This window comes from Eschrichtius robustus, chromosome 10 (assembly GCF_028021215.1).
Source record: "Eschrichtius robustus isolate mEscRob2 chromosome 10, mEscRob2.pri, whole genome shotgun sequence".
NCBI lineage: Eukaryota > Metazoa > Chordata > Mammalia > Artiodactyla > Eschrichtiidae > Eschrichtius > Eschrichtius robustus.
The window spans coordinates 110,607,300-110,623,104 of NC_090833.1; the positions used below are offsets into that span (position 1 = coordinate 110,607,300).

At 50.1% G+C, this 15,805-nt stretch overlaps 1 protein-coding gene across 1 annotated transcript in view; it reads left to right on the top strand.

Moving 5' to 3' along the window:
• Positions 1–15,752, top strand: part of MSRA (methionine sulfoxide reductase A) — a 378,257-nt gene extending 362,505 nt beyond the window's left edge. Inside the window, exon 6 of the mRNA XM_068553108.1 lies at positions 14,981–15,752. Within this exon, the coding sequence (XP_068409209.1) occupies positions 14,981–15,145 (165 nt within the window). The 3' untranslated portion in view covers positions 15,146–15,752. The remainder of the gene's footprint in view (positions 1–14,980) is intronic.
• Positions 15,753–15,805: the final 53 nt, after the last annotated feature.

Below are 15,805 nucleotides of genomic sequence, written 5' to 3' on the forward strand. Positions count from 1 at the left end.
TTATATGGTGGCGTTACCACATTGAAGTTGTATAATTAGCTTATGTTCCTGCCATCTTCTCTTGAGAGAGTTCCAGTTCTCCCACTGGTTCTGAGCCTTGAAGAAAATTTAAATTATGCTTTGGCAAAGAACACCCATAGCCTATTTCAGATTCCTTCTTTTTTATGTTCCCGTTTCTTTTCTCCCTTCTTCTCTCCCTTCCTTTCTTCTTTCAAAAAAAAAAAAAAAAAAAAACCCTGACTGTACTTCACTACTAAGAAGCTTAAACAACCTGAATAGAGTCTTCATTAATCCAGACCCCTCCGTCTTATCTCCACTCGGGTGTCATTTGTTCCTTTGTGATTGTATTAGCAATTAGAAGAAATGAAGAGGCAAGAGTCCTCCAGTGATGCCTGCTTAGAAGTTGAGATGCAGTTGAAACTAGGAAGCAGCGCAGGTTCGTCACCTACAGCTCCTAGACCGCACACTGAGAGTATCACAGGGAACAGCCTTTTGTGGGCCATCCTCCCATTGACTTTGCACTGTGTCAGCTTTAAGCCTTAGAGGAAACCAACAAAAGCTTCTTTTCTTTCTTTATTTAGCATCATCATATATTCTCTACCATGTGAGGCTGGAAGTGAAAGCATTAAAGCAAAATAGATCTTAAATGCATTTTCTCTTAGAGATTTTATTTTACTTCATAGTCCTATTTTTAGTTTCCTTTGATAATAAAAAAATTCCAATCATTTCATTCTTAGCCCTAGACAATACAGTGCAAGGTTATACATATTGCAGCCCCAGGAAGAATTTCTGCTTGCAAGCTGGCCAGCCTGTTTGCAGTTGACAGATGTAACCTGCTCCAGGGCAGAGGAAGTCTCAAGGGAGGTTTTAATTTCTTAATATTGAAATGAGCACAACTTTTATTGTCTTAATCAGTGAATAAAAAAACAATAAAGTTGCTAAGTCTCATTTTTTAAACTCAGTGTAAGAGGATTTTAAGAAATCACAATTGCCTTTTAAGTTACTGTTGAAAGTTAATTTTCTCTGTGTTCGAGAAGATTCTTGCAGTGGTTCTGCAGATAGACAGTTGTACTGCAATTACGTGAAACATTTTTCTGAGCTGCTCTGTGGACACCACTCCTCGGCAGGGAAAGGGTGTGTGCTAAGATGTGCAGAGTTGGTGTACTTTTGTCTTTGAAGAGAACATGACTTGGCTTTCATCACATTTCATGAGCTCAGAATACAGAAGCATTCGTTTAAAATTGCAGCAGAAATCTTTTAATGCAAAGTGCATTCTTTCACAATATATGCTACTTTAGGCAAGGGACTATATGAGGAATACTTCTGACTATAAATAAAGAAAGGATTTTCTAATGAGAATTAGTGGCCTCTATAAAGTCATAATAAACATGTTTCAACTGTTTGTCTGAACAAATAATTAATTTTATACACAAAAAGCTGATGTATTACGTGCAGTCATTCTTATGTATTTCTCAATTTAATCCAGCTTAAGACCACGTTTCTTAAAAACTGAAGTTCACCAGTTTCTGGGACCATATGCTAGTCAATTCTGGTTCCCTGGTACCTTGTATGGTGCCTTCATAGGGACACAATAAATGTTTCTTGAACTAAATTGAAAAAGAAAATTGCCTAAGATGCTATGTGTGTGTGTGTGTGTGTGTGTGTGTGTGTGTGTGCGCGTAGAAGAGAGATACAGACATTATATACAATATAAAATATGAAACAATATGTTACAGATGTGGAGCCAAGATGCTCATGGGAAACATAGAGTTTCAGGGTAGGGGTTGTGCCTTTGAAATCAAAATGCAACTTTAGAATATATATTCTCAAAACTCAAGAATAACAACAAGTAAATCAATTTAAAAATGGGTAAAAGATCTGAACAGACACTTCACCACAGAAGATATACAGAAGGCAAATAAGAACATTAAAAGATGCTTGACATTATTAGTCATTAGGGAAATGCCAGTTACAACCACACTGAAAGACTGCTACACACCAGTTAGAAGGGCTAAATTAAAAAATAATGGCAATACCGGGTGCCGACAAGATGCGCGCAGTAGGAACTCTCAAACATTGCTGGTGGGAATGCAGAACGCTCCGGAACTTTCTTATCAAGTTCAATGTACATTTGTCACATGCCCCAGCAGTCCCACTCCTAGGGTTTTGCCTAAGAGAATTAAGACTTAGTTCAGACAAGCCCGATACCTGAATGTTCAGAGCAGCTTTATTCATAACAGCCCCAAACTGGAAACAACCCAGATGTCCTTCAGTTGATGAAAGGATGGCCAGACCGCAGTATGTATATACCTGAGAAAGCCCTGCTCTCTCACCTCTGGCTGACCTCAAAGCCCTGCACAGGTAGGGGAATTCCCTGGTGGTCCAGTGGTTAGGACTTGGTGCTTTCACTGCCGGGGGGGGGGGGTGGGGGGCGGCCCGGGTTAGGGTTAGGGTTAGGGTTAGGGTTATGGCTAGGCCCAGGTTCAATCCCTGGTCGGTGAACTAAGATCCCACAAGCCCTGCCGTGCAGCCAAAGAAAAACAAAAAGCCCTGCACAAGTAAAGAGAGAGAGAAAAGGCAGAGTTAAAAACCACTGTAGCATTGAAGCTGTGTTTGCTCCAACACACAGAGGGCCAAAGGGTAGAAGTCTCGTTGCTTCCCGACAGGTAAGGAACCCTGTGCCCAATCATTAGCTGACCAAGCAGAGACACCAGTGACACACATGAAAGGGAGCACACACTTTACAGAACTGGTCCAAAAAGTCAGTGAACAAATGAACAGCAGCTACAGCAACAAACTGAGGGGGAGGGTAGTCTGATTTTCAGTTACCACTATATTATTTAAGATGCCCAGTTTTCAAGAAGAAATTATGGGACAAACAAAGAAACACGGAAGTAAGACTTACTAGACAAAGACTTTAAATCAGCTGTTGTAAATACACTCAAAGAACTAAAGGGAACCACGACTGAAGAATGAAAGGAAAATCTGAGAACAGTGCTCACCGACAAAGAATATCAATAAGGAGATAGAAATTGCATTAAAAAAGAGAACTAAACAGAAATTGCAGAATTAAATATAACTAAATAAAAATTCAAAGGTACGATAACTTAAGCAGAAACAAAATCACTAAAGGTGCTGAGTTGGTGGAAGAAAGAACAAAGTTAGGTTACTTGGAATCAGAATTGTCCAGTCTGAGCAGTGGAAATGAAAAAAAATAGTCACAACTCTGAGACTATTCTAAAAACCACTGAAGTGTCAACTTCAAAAGGCTGAACTTTATGGTATGTGGACTATATCTCAATAAGATAGTTATCTGAAAAAAAAGAAGCACAGTTTAGAAAAGGCTCTGGAACACATGGCTCAGAGAGACAACATGGGTAACAGAAGGGTGACGTCCTAGTTGAATCCTCTCGTTTTACAGTTGGGGAAACGGAGGCGCAGACCCAGACAGGTGAAACAAGCTGCCTAGTGCTTGAGGTGTGATCGACAGGAACTCTTTACCCATTTTACAGTCATGGTGACCAGCCAGCCCAACTGACCGCAGACTTTCCTAGTTCTAACACTGACAGCCCCGCATCCTGAGAAGCCCCTGGTCCTGGGCAAATCAGGACGGTTCAGTTCACACTGGGACAAATATTCTTTCCTGAGGCTCTGAATCCCTGAAATTCATACGTAAATGAGAGATGGTGGTACTCAGAAAAGTTCCTTTGCCTTGCTGAACTCAATGTTCTAAACTTAAGCAGCTGGCATTTTGCTTTGAGTTCTTTTCTATTCAACCTTTCAGAATGAAGGATCTTTCCTTTTAAAGAAATCTGCATTTCATCCACAAGGTGAAAGCCAGTGTCCTTGGCTTCCTTGAAAAGTGACAAGTGGATTCTTTTGTATACTAAACGCTAAGGATATAACAGAAACAGAGGTTGTCGTTAATTGATTTCAGATATGAAAAAGCAGATTATAACCCCTTAGAGATATATTCAGAGGAGAGGGGGAGAGGGAGAGAGATCCATTTCCTGTAAAACTAAAAGCCATGAAAGGAAAACTTGTATAGGAAAAGTCACTTGAATTCCATTTCAAAACCAGCAGACCTCAAAGGCAAGGGAAAGCAGCAGTCCTTGAACATGTGATGGATGTCGGTCACCTCGTGGCTGGAGGAGACGCTGCCGAAGCCAGAGCAAATGGGCAGTGGCACGTTTCAGCCACACAGCTCTGCGCCTCTCCCCCTGGCCTGCAGCTGGGGTGCCCAGCTCAGCCCCCCTCCTTTCCAGGCCAGGGCTGCCACCCAGCCCAGCCTGACACGGGGCTCCTCCTCTCAAGGCACTCAGTAGAAAATGAGGAAGGACCCAGTTCCTCTTGCCCCCAGGAAATGGTGCTTGGAAGTTATAAGGTATGGGGAGGTGAAGGATGACAACTGAGTCGTGGAAAAATGAGCAATAGCCACCTCCTTCCCATCGTCCCCACCTTGGCTCACTTTGCCTTAAAGCCTAAAGCCGTGGCCGCGGCCAAGCAGATGGAACTGAGAGGCATCTGCCGGCTTTGCCTTCCTCTAATCCTGTAGAGTGTTTCCACGTGTCCCTGTGATCGCAGGGCAGTGGATGGACAGAAAGTGTGTAGCTGGGTTACCTTAAATGGGAGGAAACAGAAAAATAGGCCATAAACTTGATGCCTCCAAAGGCCTCTCCCCCCATCCGCTTTCATCTCTTCCTGCTGTTCAGCTGAGCCCCTTTCAGCTTTCGCCCGCTCCCCATCCAGGCCCTTCAGCACCCCTCAAATATGCCTCATGACCCCCTCCCTCCGGGTACTCGGAGCAGACCCATCACTGCCCTCACAGCCACCGTCGTGAGCTTCCAAAATCAGCATCCACCTCCTTCAGGACCCCTCTTCCCAGCTGGACTGGTCTTTCCTTCCTCCACAGCCTCAATGGAGTCTGCACCTCCAGTGTTCCAGCACATTCCCTCTGCCTTCACGTGCAGGTATGACCCGTCTCCTCTAGCAGAATTCTGACCTCCTGATGTTGGACAGTGGTCCTCTGCACTCCCCAGCCTGTGGGCGTGGCTCCCATTTTGCCACCTGTCAGCCATCACTCCTCACCCTCAGGCCATCCCATCCTCATCATGTGACCCAACTCCCTGCCTAAACCATAAACTCCTTGAACGCAGGGAACTTTTCTTCCCCAGTCCGGCCTCACAAGCACCTGCTACGTGTGATTGCTCGCATGCCCGTCATTATTCCTGCTTTAGCGATTGCCTTATTCACCTCTCTATCCCTAATGTCTAGCACAGTACATGGCGCCTAGCAAATGCCCCACCATGGTTGCTGAAATTAGTTAATTAAGTCAAATTGGAGAGTTAAAAAAAACTTATTTGCGGGGAAGTTGCACGACTGGCTCACGTGAGCAGTGCCTGCCTTCCCGGATCTTTCAGCATCACACCCCGCACCAGGGAAAACCCGGGTCTGTAATAGAGGAAATAAAGTATTCCGTGTGGGGACTTGCTCCAGATTGTCACTGCCTCACAGCAGGGCCAGCTGGGAGCAGGGCTGCTGCTGTGGCAGAGGGGGAAGCACGAAGCTCATGCTGGTGCCGGACGGTTTCTTCCCAGGAAGAACGTCAGTCCCTTCCTCTCACATCCTGGTGATCAGAGCAAGTCACACGGGCAACCTGACATCAAGAGGGAGGGCAAGGGATGTCGGTGACCATGAACGCAGCCTGCCATGCTTGTCTGCTAGAGCACAGTTTCTCAAATCCATGCACGTGGATCGCCTGGAGACGGTTTTAAAACTCAGATCGGGATTCAGTAGGTCCGGGAAGGGGGCCAGATTTTGCATTTCGAACAAGCTGCTGGCCCATCGTCCACACTCTGAGGACCAGGGGGAAAGCTTCGAATCCTTACTGGCCAAACCGAACTCCTTCCCTGTCCCCTTCTCTGCAGAGACAGAACTCGGCTCGTAGCTCTATCATTTTGTGTTGCAAACCAAGAAAAACCTCTTTGCCAGTCAGCAGACACTTGTGGTTTACCTCACAGGCAAGGGGGACACAGAGGAGTAAATAATGAAAGTCATTAATAGCTCAGCACAACTGCGGAGTCTGGGGAAGGACAGAGCACAGGATGCTGCAGCTGTTCTAAGAAGCCAGAATCCTTCCATCCAGAGGCCACCATTTGCATAAACAGGTTTGGTAAATGGACCAAATTAGACCTAATTGTGTCACCTCTCTGTCTCCTGTGCCTCCCGTGGTTTCACGGAGCTGGGAAGGGTCAGTGCAGCTCTGACTGGGCCTCATAGAAGCTTCAGCCCCATCGAGCGCCCTCCTCGTCCGTGTCACGTCTCTGTCCCAGGATCTCCTGCTCGCCCTTGGAAGGGCTGACGGCCACTGAGAGGTTGCAGGGGGTGGTGCCCGTGGGCCCAGCGCCTGGAGCTCCTGTTGTCCCAGGGTCCTCCCTGGCACCGGAGGCGGGCAGCCTGTCCACCGCCTCCTTGTGGCTGAAGCTGAACCACTGTGGGCAGTGGCAAACCTGCTCCCCACGCAACTGCAGTTGCGTGGTGCTGAGCTGCCAACACACGTGCCTCTGCTCAGCTCAGAAGAGATGCTGTTTTTCTTTTCGAGTGGTTTTATTTAAAAGCCATGCCAGTCACTTTATATCCTTTCTCCGAAGTTTTGATTGATGGCAATCTGGTCAGCCAGAAGCTGCCAATGGAATAAAACTGCTGACTTGGGCATTGGCATTGGCTGAGCTTATTAAACCTGCACGGGTGTGTGGGGTGTGTGTGTGTGTGTGTGTGTGTGTGTGTGTGTGTGTGTGTGTGTGTGCACGCATGCACGCGCAGGATGGAAACATAGCACGGAATTCGATGGAGTTAGATCTGGAACGAACTGAAGGGCCCTCAGTTCAGAAGGGCAAAGTAGGAACCAAGGAAGGGCTGTGCCTGTATGTGCTCCCTGCTGCCACTAGAGGGCAGAGTGCAGGCCAGCATCAGAGTCTTGGGTCCTGCCGGGAGCCTTTTCCTCTAAAGGAGAGCTGGTTGGCCTTCGGGGCAGCAGTCTCAGGTTGATCTGTTACAAGCCAAACCAAACCCTAATTTCCTGTGGGCTCAGTATCATAAACTGGATTTCAGTTCTAGGACACTACTTTCTTACCATTAAAATATCTTTAAAAAATGATCATAAAATAAAATGGAACACACTTACACTCTACAAATAATTACATAAAAACCGAACACTTAAGGTAAGGCTAATTTCTTTTGGTGGGTGGAGGAGATGGGGTTTGATCAGACTTAATGAGGCTTTAAAAAATACACGTCTGATGAGGGTTGAACTCATCAGGTACCTTCTCCCTTCCTGGTGACTTTCTCATTGTCAACAGAGCCATTTCTCATTGGGCCTTCAAACTGTCTTGAAAATGCTCATTGCCCATTGGACATGCCACCGGCATGTTCCAGCGCCCTAAGAAGGGGGGATGGGCAGTTGCCGTGATGACTTTTTGTGTCCAAAGGTTCTGAATACAGGGCCCACGGGTGGACTCCAAAGGGTCATAGGATACTTTGAAATTATAAGCAAATATTTGATCGTGAGTTTGTGTGGGAAGAATGTCCATAGTGTTTATCAGATCCTCGAGGGAATCCATGACCCGCCCCCCAAGATGTTAAGATCCACTATCATAAATTGGGGTTTCTTTTTTATGGTGATATATTTTCTAAAAAGAGAAGGTGTCCATAGGTCACTCCATCTAACATGGGAGTTGAATGTATATCACTTGGCATTCTCATGTGCACTTGTATTCACATACGTGTGAGGACACACACATGCAAATGTGTGCATACATCCTCACCCACACACGTGTGTACACACACGTGTGCCAGTGTCTCTAGAGCCACCCCCCTCACCCCTCCCTGTCCTGCTCTGTAGAGTTCCAGCTCAAGGTTCCTGGTGGGCTCATACTGACCTTCTGTACCTCAGACACATGTGTGGCAGGACAGGGCAGACTCAGCTCCCTGGGGTCTCACCCATCCTGTATTTCCAAATTCCAGGGACAGCATGTATGTGGGAAGGAGCATGAAATCCAGAGCCAGACAGATCTGGATTCTTCTCCCAGACCCACCACTAACTCTCCAGGCACATGAATTTGAGCGTGATTCTTAACCTCTTTGAGTTTCCTTGTGGCTGGAGTCAGAATAACTATTCCCCCACCCCTACAGGATTCCTAGCATGATGAAATGAGAAAATGAAAGACAGGGCGTCCTAAGCTTGCGTCTGCCCCTTTGGAGGGCCCTGCAAGCCCCTCCTCTGACATCCATCAGAAAATCAATGTGGAGCCTAGCATTTAACATGCAAACTCTGCTTTCCTGACACTTCGAGTAGGTCTTCTGCCGTCTCTTGGAATCAGGTGATACTTGGAAAGTTTGTGGAACTCAGTATTTTGTGGGGGGTCATTTATCCCTCTGAGTGGATGGGAGGCAGGCAATGCCAGCTGTCTATCAGGGGGCCTTAGAGGAGCTCTCTGATTGGCCCTCCGTCTTTACAATGCAGTCATTGATAGGTGGCATCAGTTGAGGTGGGACAAGATAAAGAATAACCGAACCACACGTTTGCAGCAAGTCTTTTTACTGTTGAACTCCTTTTGCACTTCCTTGGAGGAGATTAACGTTAAAACAGCAGGCAACTGATAAAAACAAGCCAGGAAGGATCTGCGTAACTGTCATGGGGTGGGCTTGTCATGCAGCAAGCTGTGTTATTTGACAGCTAAAAAAAAGCGATGAGAAGCAACCAAGTGTCCATTGATGGATGAAGGGGTAAACAAAATGTGATACATACATACAACAGAATATTATTCAGCCTTGAAAAGGAAGGAAATTCTGACACAGGCTACAACATGGATGAACCTCAAGGACATTATGCTGAGTGAAAGAAGCCAGTCACAAAAGGACAAACACTTTAGGATTCCATTTATGAGTACCTAAAATAGTCAGATTTACAGAGACAAAAAGTAAAATGGTGGGTATGAGGAACAGTGGGGAGGGAGGAATGGGGAGTTGTTATTTAATGGGGACAGAATTTTAGTTTTGCAAGATAAAAAGTTCTGCAGACTAGTCACGCAACAATGTGAATGTACAAAACACTACTGAACTGAACACCTGAAAATGGTTAAGATGGAGAATTTGAAGTTATGTGCATTTTCCCACAATTTTAAAGAAAGTCAGTGAGATGACCAAGAAATATGTCACATGTTTTGAGTTCCAGGGATGTGAGCAGGGTGGGGAGAGTATGATCCAAATATAGGTGTCTAGGTCTCTTTTGGATCTTTTGAAATAGTGACCTGTCCCTCTCTAAGGGGAGGGTAGCTCCTTCATCTGGCCACGGTGGTCGTGTAGCAGTGCTGGAAATAGTCAGGGGACAGGTTCTCGTCCTGTCACTGATGAGTGGCTCTGGGCAAGCCTCCTCTCTGCCTGCGCCTTGGTGTCCTGCGCTGAGAAATAAGAGGATAATTCTCCCCTCTTCAGTCAGTGAAAGCCTCGCGTGGACTACGGAGCGTGCGGAGGCCCTTTGGAGACACTGCAGTTCAGGACGAACATAAGGACTTGGGATTGAGGCTGCTTCTCTGCCCTGATACACTTCTCGCCCTACCTGTTGGTGCTCCAGCGCGGCCTGCACTGCTGTGGCCTCCAGGCAACATTCAGGGTGGCCTCAGAGTCTGTCGTTTCCATGCAATACACTGAGTATCCCTGGGCACCTGGAGAATCTCAGCGACGCTAACAGTGAGCTTGTTAGCGGGTTGCAGTAAGCAGAAAGGTCACGTGCTCACTAATTTTATTAAAAGAAAGGCTTCCTGCCGGCAGCCCTGGAAGGGTGGGTTGGGCCCAGGACACTCCCGCTGGCAGAACATCTGTAAGGGAACGGGCTGGCCACCTCCTCCACAGGCTGGGGCTGGAGACACCGCTTGGGAGCTGGGAGCTCTGCCCCAGCTTATTGACCCCCCACCTCTTTTTCCTGCTCCACAGAGATGGGCTGTGCAGCTGTAGAAATAGGGCGTGCCCGCAGGTGGAGATGGAGGCCTGCCTAAGGAGGGCAAGATGGTAGGCTCCTTTCCCCCAGGGTGGGCATTGATGGGAAAGTAGGTCAGGACTACCACGTAGTCAGAATGTGCCAGGATGCTCTGCGCCATCTTGGACTCTCATCATAGCACATTGAGGGAAGTATTGTGCCCATTTTACAGATAGAAAAGCTGCTTCCGGGAAGAAAATGGTAAGAGAATAAAGGCATAGGAGGCTTCCTGGGGCCATCTAAGAAAAGGGTGAGGTAAGAGTCTGTGAGAAAAGCATCTGATCAGTTCCACTAGGCACCCCTCCCACAAGAGAGCCTGAGCCAGGTGTCACACTGATGTGCGTTATTTCACGTTAGACCCCACTTACTTCCTTCTTAAAAATCAGCAAAAAAAGTAAAAATAAAAATAAAATGCAACAAACAAGGAGCTCTAGATAACTGTTTTGGCGTCAACAAGAGTGGAAGGTAGAACAATGAGGGCCGGGGGTGGGGGGCAGTTAGGCCCGGTTAACTCCTCCTCGGGGGCTGGTCCTGGTGAGGAATCGAGCAGAGCAAGCGGGCGTGCAGGGCTGCCTTTCTGAGTGGCAGTGGGTGAACAGCCCTGGAGCCTGGAGTGACGAAGGATGAGTTGGGCCTGGGGTTTGACCAGCGAGAGAGGGTGTTTCCTGGAGGCGTGTGACGGGGGTTTGGGCCATCTGCGGGGGTCACTTTGACCTCACGCTCTGCACTCCGTTTCAAAGGTGGCTCTGTAGAGTCTGAGGGAAGAACACAGAGTCTCCTGGGGCGACGTCAGCCCGGTCTGGAGGCAGGGCCCACTAGCCTGGGGGCCCCCAGGGATGCATCCTGAGAGGTTGGCTGTGCTTGAGGCCAGAGCGTTTGCTGCAGCTGCTTTCAGCTCTTTATCTGCCATGGTTTTCCTATGGGCAGCCCACTCTCATGGGTACAGCTTCCTTTTTATAAGATACCAGGAACCTCTGTGGGTGATGTGATTCATCATTTCTATAATCAGGACTGGCCTGTCATCGGTATGGTCCCTGTCGTGGATGATGGGGGAGGCCACACATGTTCCAGCTCTCCTGACACTCCCTTCCCTCCCACACGAGTGGGCAGGTGAGCGGGAATGGTGCGAGGATCGGGGTAGCCTTCCATCTGCCCTAATTCATGAGGGAAAAGTAAGCTACAAACAACGACACAGCTGTTATCAGTCACAAATTACTTACGGCACCCCCAGTAACTGATTGGGGACCTGGCGTACGGAGATGCTGTAGGAGAAGGGTCTGGAGACTGAGGTGCACCCATCAACACCAGCACAGCTTGGGCATGAGGCCAGATTGACCACTGGACTTTGGGGGCCAGAGGGACCATCTATAACCCGGTCTTCATCGCCCACCTCCTGCTGCTCCGCCATCACCTCAGTCACCCCCGCCCCCAAAGAGTGAAAGGGCTTTTGCAGGAGCTGCAGGTGATGCTGAGGCCATCCGTCTGTGGAAGATGATTGGCCGTCTCTCCACGGACACGGCCGCTGCAAGGTCTAAAGAGTAGACCCGCCCTGGGGAACTGGCCGAGAGTCTGTGACAAGGCAAGTGACGGACAGACTCAGCTTCCTGGTCCCCGAGCTCCTCCTCGCTGCTCCTTCCCAGGTCCCCAAGGAGGTGCTTTGGCTTGAGGCAGCAGCAGGGACACAGGTGGAAACCCGAAGGTTAAGAGGAGCACCAAGAGATCCCCAAGACTCGTTCACTCATTTCTTGTATTGATACATTAAGCACTGAGATGAGGTAGAGAAACAAGACAGTCCATACTGTCAAGGAGCACGCGGTCCAGCACGTGTAACGCCAGAGGGGAGGGGAAGTGGATAATGACGATGCGACGTCTCAAGCGCCATGAGGGGTGGTAGTGTCGTGGGAGCCTAGAAGATGGAGTAACTTCAGCCCTAATGAATCAGGAAAGGTTTTATACAGGTGGGGACGTTTGACCTGTGTCCTGAGAGGCGGGTAGGGGTTTGTGCCATAGAGAAGAGGGAACATTCTAAGGAGGTCGTGTGCAAGGGAACGGAATGTTCAGGAAATATGTAGGGGTCAACACGACCCAAGAAAATCGTACACAGAGAGGGAAAGAAAAGAGCTAGAAAATGGGGAGGGAGTGAGGCTGAGGAGGTGGGGTGGGTGGGACCCAGCAGGAAGAGGGAAGGGCCTGCAGGTTCTCCCAGGGATCAGGGTTTAAGGAGGAGCTCTTACCAGCATCCGGCTCTCCCAGCAGCTCTAGGGGGTGTGTGTGTGTGTGTGTGTGTGTGTGTGTGTGTGTCCCTCCGGATGCCAGTGAGGAAGCAGAGGGCCGGGGCTCTGGGAAGGAGGGAAATAGAGACAAGATAGGGTTTTCGTTTTCCCACTTCCTCTGTTCTACATCCAGTTTCTTTGGGGCGCTTTTGTCCCCTTTCCCCAGTTTCAGAGCGAGGTTGAGGACAGCCCCGTGCTAAGTGAGGCCTCAGCCTGGAGGCTGCTGGCCCAGTGCACGGGGGCGACGTCCACCGCAGAGCAGACGTGGCCAGAATGTCCCAGCCTAATGGGAAGTGCAAGAGGGCAGCGTGTGGGTCTGTCTCCTGCGGGTTTTCATCGCTTTTTAGTCTCGGTTTTTCCTGCCATCTGGTGGTGGAGCCTGGTACTGCACGCCCCCTCCCCACACCTCCCTTCCCGCTGCTCCCGGAAGGATGCTGCCCTGGGGTGGTCGTGGGCAGGGGTCGCTCGGAGCCGGCGTGAGAGGGGGAGGGGAGCCGGGCAATAGCGCCCACTGGCGCCGGCCTCCCTGCCTCGGGGAAAAGAAGCTTCTGGAGACGGCGGCTGCGGCCTCCAGGGCCTCGGGAAGGCCGTCCTTGTTCGTACCAGGAGGATGGCCGTTTGTGAGGGAGACAGATGCGGGCAGGCGGGAGGGCGGCGAGTGGGGAGGAGGCCCGCGGAGAGGACTCGCCGGGATGAGGTCACTCCCGACTCGAAGTCTGACCAGACAGTTAACCAGTCCCGGGTCCTCGTGCTCACGCAGGTTCTGGTTCCGGAAAACATTCCTGGCACTAAACGCCATGTTCATCGCGGTTCATCACAGAAACAGAAAGTGTTGGAGATCTTTTAAGCGGGGCGGGTTTCACAAAGGGAATTTGGTGCTTCCAGAATCATTTGAAAGGCTGTTGGAGTGAAGGTCAGGGAACAGCACCTCTGGATTTCAGGGTGCCCGGAAGTTACAGAAGTGGCTGGACATCATTGCGATGGCTTTGACTGCCCGCAGCACGGGAGTGAATGATTCTCAGGGGCAGCTGTCAGAGCCCCAGGTCTGCTCTCTGCCGTGCTCGTGCCCGTCCCCACAGCTGCACCTGGCCGATAACAGCTTCTCCGTGGATTTACCCGCCAGCTGTCACGTGCCCTTCTCCCGTCAGTGGGATCTAAACCGGGGCGCGGCTGGCGGTGAGATGTGGCAAATGCAGTTTCCCAGCTTGCAGCCAATGCAATAGCAGGGCGAGCCGAGGATGTCAGGGGCCCAGACGCAGTATCGGACACAGACTTTTAAATATGGACGATAATAACAGCATCAATACTTCCTTCAGACGGCTGCTTGTGAGGCTGAAGTCAACCCAGAGCGTGGCATGTGGTAAACCCTCGATAATTGCTCGCTTACAAAAAACTGTCAAAACTGAAGTCAGAATGGCTCCCCATTCTCCTTTCTAACCCTTGTAAGGAAACTGGCCGCCTCTGAGCTGCGGGGTCCAACCCGCCCGCCTTAGTGAGGATCCTTCCTTTACCCCTCCTGGGCCTGCCTGGCGTCAGGTCCGCAGTCAACCTCATTCTGGCTCAGAGGGCTGGGAGGAGATTCAGGAAGAAGGTGAAGGTTCTCAGGGAAAATCAGTGACTCGTGCTGAGTATTAAATTGGATTCCCTGTGCTGTGCCGATTTGAGGACTTCATCTTAAGTGGACCAACGACGGTCAGAGCCTGGTCAGTTCCGTCATGAAAACACAAGTTGGGGCTCAGCCGCGCACCCCTGTCCAAAATGGAATCAGTGAACCCGGGTCGAGTCTCTGTGGCCTTGCGCTCAGATACCCCGAGCAGCCTGTACCGGGAAAGAATTAGGGCACAGCTGAAACCCAAAAGGGAAAGGAAACGGGCTAAGATCCACGGGGAACAGTGACTAGTTCTTCATCCGTCTCCTGCCCCAAATAGCTCCGCTCTCCTCCCCCACTGGTGTTTACATGTGTTCCTTGCCTGGCAGCAGATGCCGCCGGGCCTTAAACTGGGTCACAGAGGGCGGTGAGGAGCCGACCAGGCCCTCAGGCCACGTCCTCCCCTGCCCTCACTGCCCGGAGGCTCCAGGCTGGAGTGGCAGAGCCCGGACCCCAGGTGGCCCCTGCCCTCCAGGGCATCCTGGCAGGGTCCCTGCTGCCCAGAGCCACAGCCGGCGAGGGGGATCCTCCGTCCAGCCTGTGAGGGGGCAGAGGGGTCGGCACTGGGTGCGGCTGCAGCCTCCCCGCCCCCTCCTGCCCTGCCATCCCCTCTCACCGCAGCCGGGCGCGCATCCCCTCAGGGACCCCAGCCGCCCCAGGGCAGCCGGGGAGCCACACGGCCCTGCTGCTTCCCCTGGAAACAGGGTGGCTTCACACAGACCCACAGGGCCCAAACCAGGGCTCCCCACACCCACGGGGGCAGAGGTGGTGTAGAGGGTAGAGCATAGCTTACAGTCAGAACCAAACCCAATCAAACCCAACCCGGATTTCAGACCCCAGCGCCCTGGGGCACACGAAGGGAGATGGTTGCCCAGAATAACCCAGCAGGGAAGTGGCCGAGCCCGGGCCCCAAGGACCACTGCACACCCCCAGCCACGTGTCTGCCCCTCCCATCCTGACCTCCTGGCCCTCCTCCTTCCCAGGATCCCTGCGCTTCGGGTCCTGATGGCGCCTTTCCCTCCACAGGTTCTGTCAGAGCACGGCTTTGGCCTGGTCACCACCGACATCCGGGAGGGACAGACTTTCTACTACGCGGAGGATTACCACCAGCAGTACCTGAGCAAGATCCCCAATGGGTACTGCGGCCTCGGGGGCACCGGAGTGTCCTGCCCGCTGGGTATTAAAAAGTAATTTCTTCCCACATGGTCAGCCCTTGAGGTCACAGCAAAAATGCTTCCAACAAATCGGGCAGTCCTTTTGTGGTTCATTCACATCAGTTGCTTTTTGAAGTACACAAAGGCATTCATAAAAATCTGGTTTATTGAGGTATAATTTACAGGAAGTGCAGTGGCAGGTTGATAACGTGTAATTTATCTTCTAATAAGTTATGGTGGGAGGAGAGGTGTGAAATCTTTTGGATCATTTGGTGTCTGAATGAGAATAATGAATAATCAGTGCTCACCCTTCTTGTGCCTGGGTGCCTGCCACGGATGCTAGGGAACCAAGCTGGGAGGTTGTCGGAGGGGATAGGGCATCCTTTATCTGTGCCCTGTCCCACCTCGCAAGCCCTCCTGCCCTCCAGTGCCTTCAAATCTGCAAACATGTGTAGCCACAATGAGTCGTTCACTGAAAATACTTTGCTCAGCTGATCCTATATTTGTGTAAAGGGCTTTCTCACTCTTTTCGGCCCTCCTCGTGGCAGAGAAAAGATGTGAGTTAGCTTGATGAATTTTAACGCTTTGCTCACAGCTATGAGAAATGCTTGTTCTAATAAAAGTCTACAGTCTAATAATACAAACTGTCTGATATCTCATCTGTCTGTTACTTGTTCAGGTAGGATATTTCTAAGTA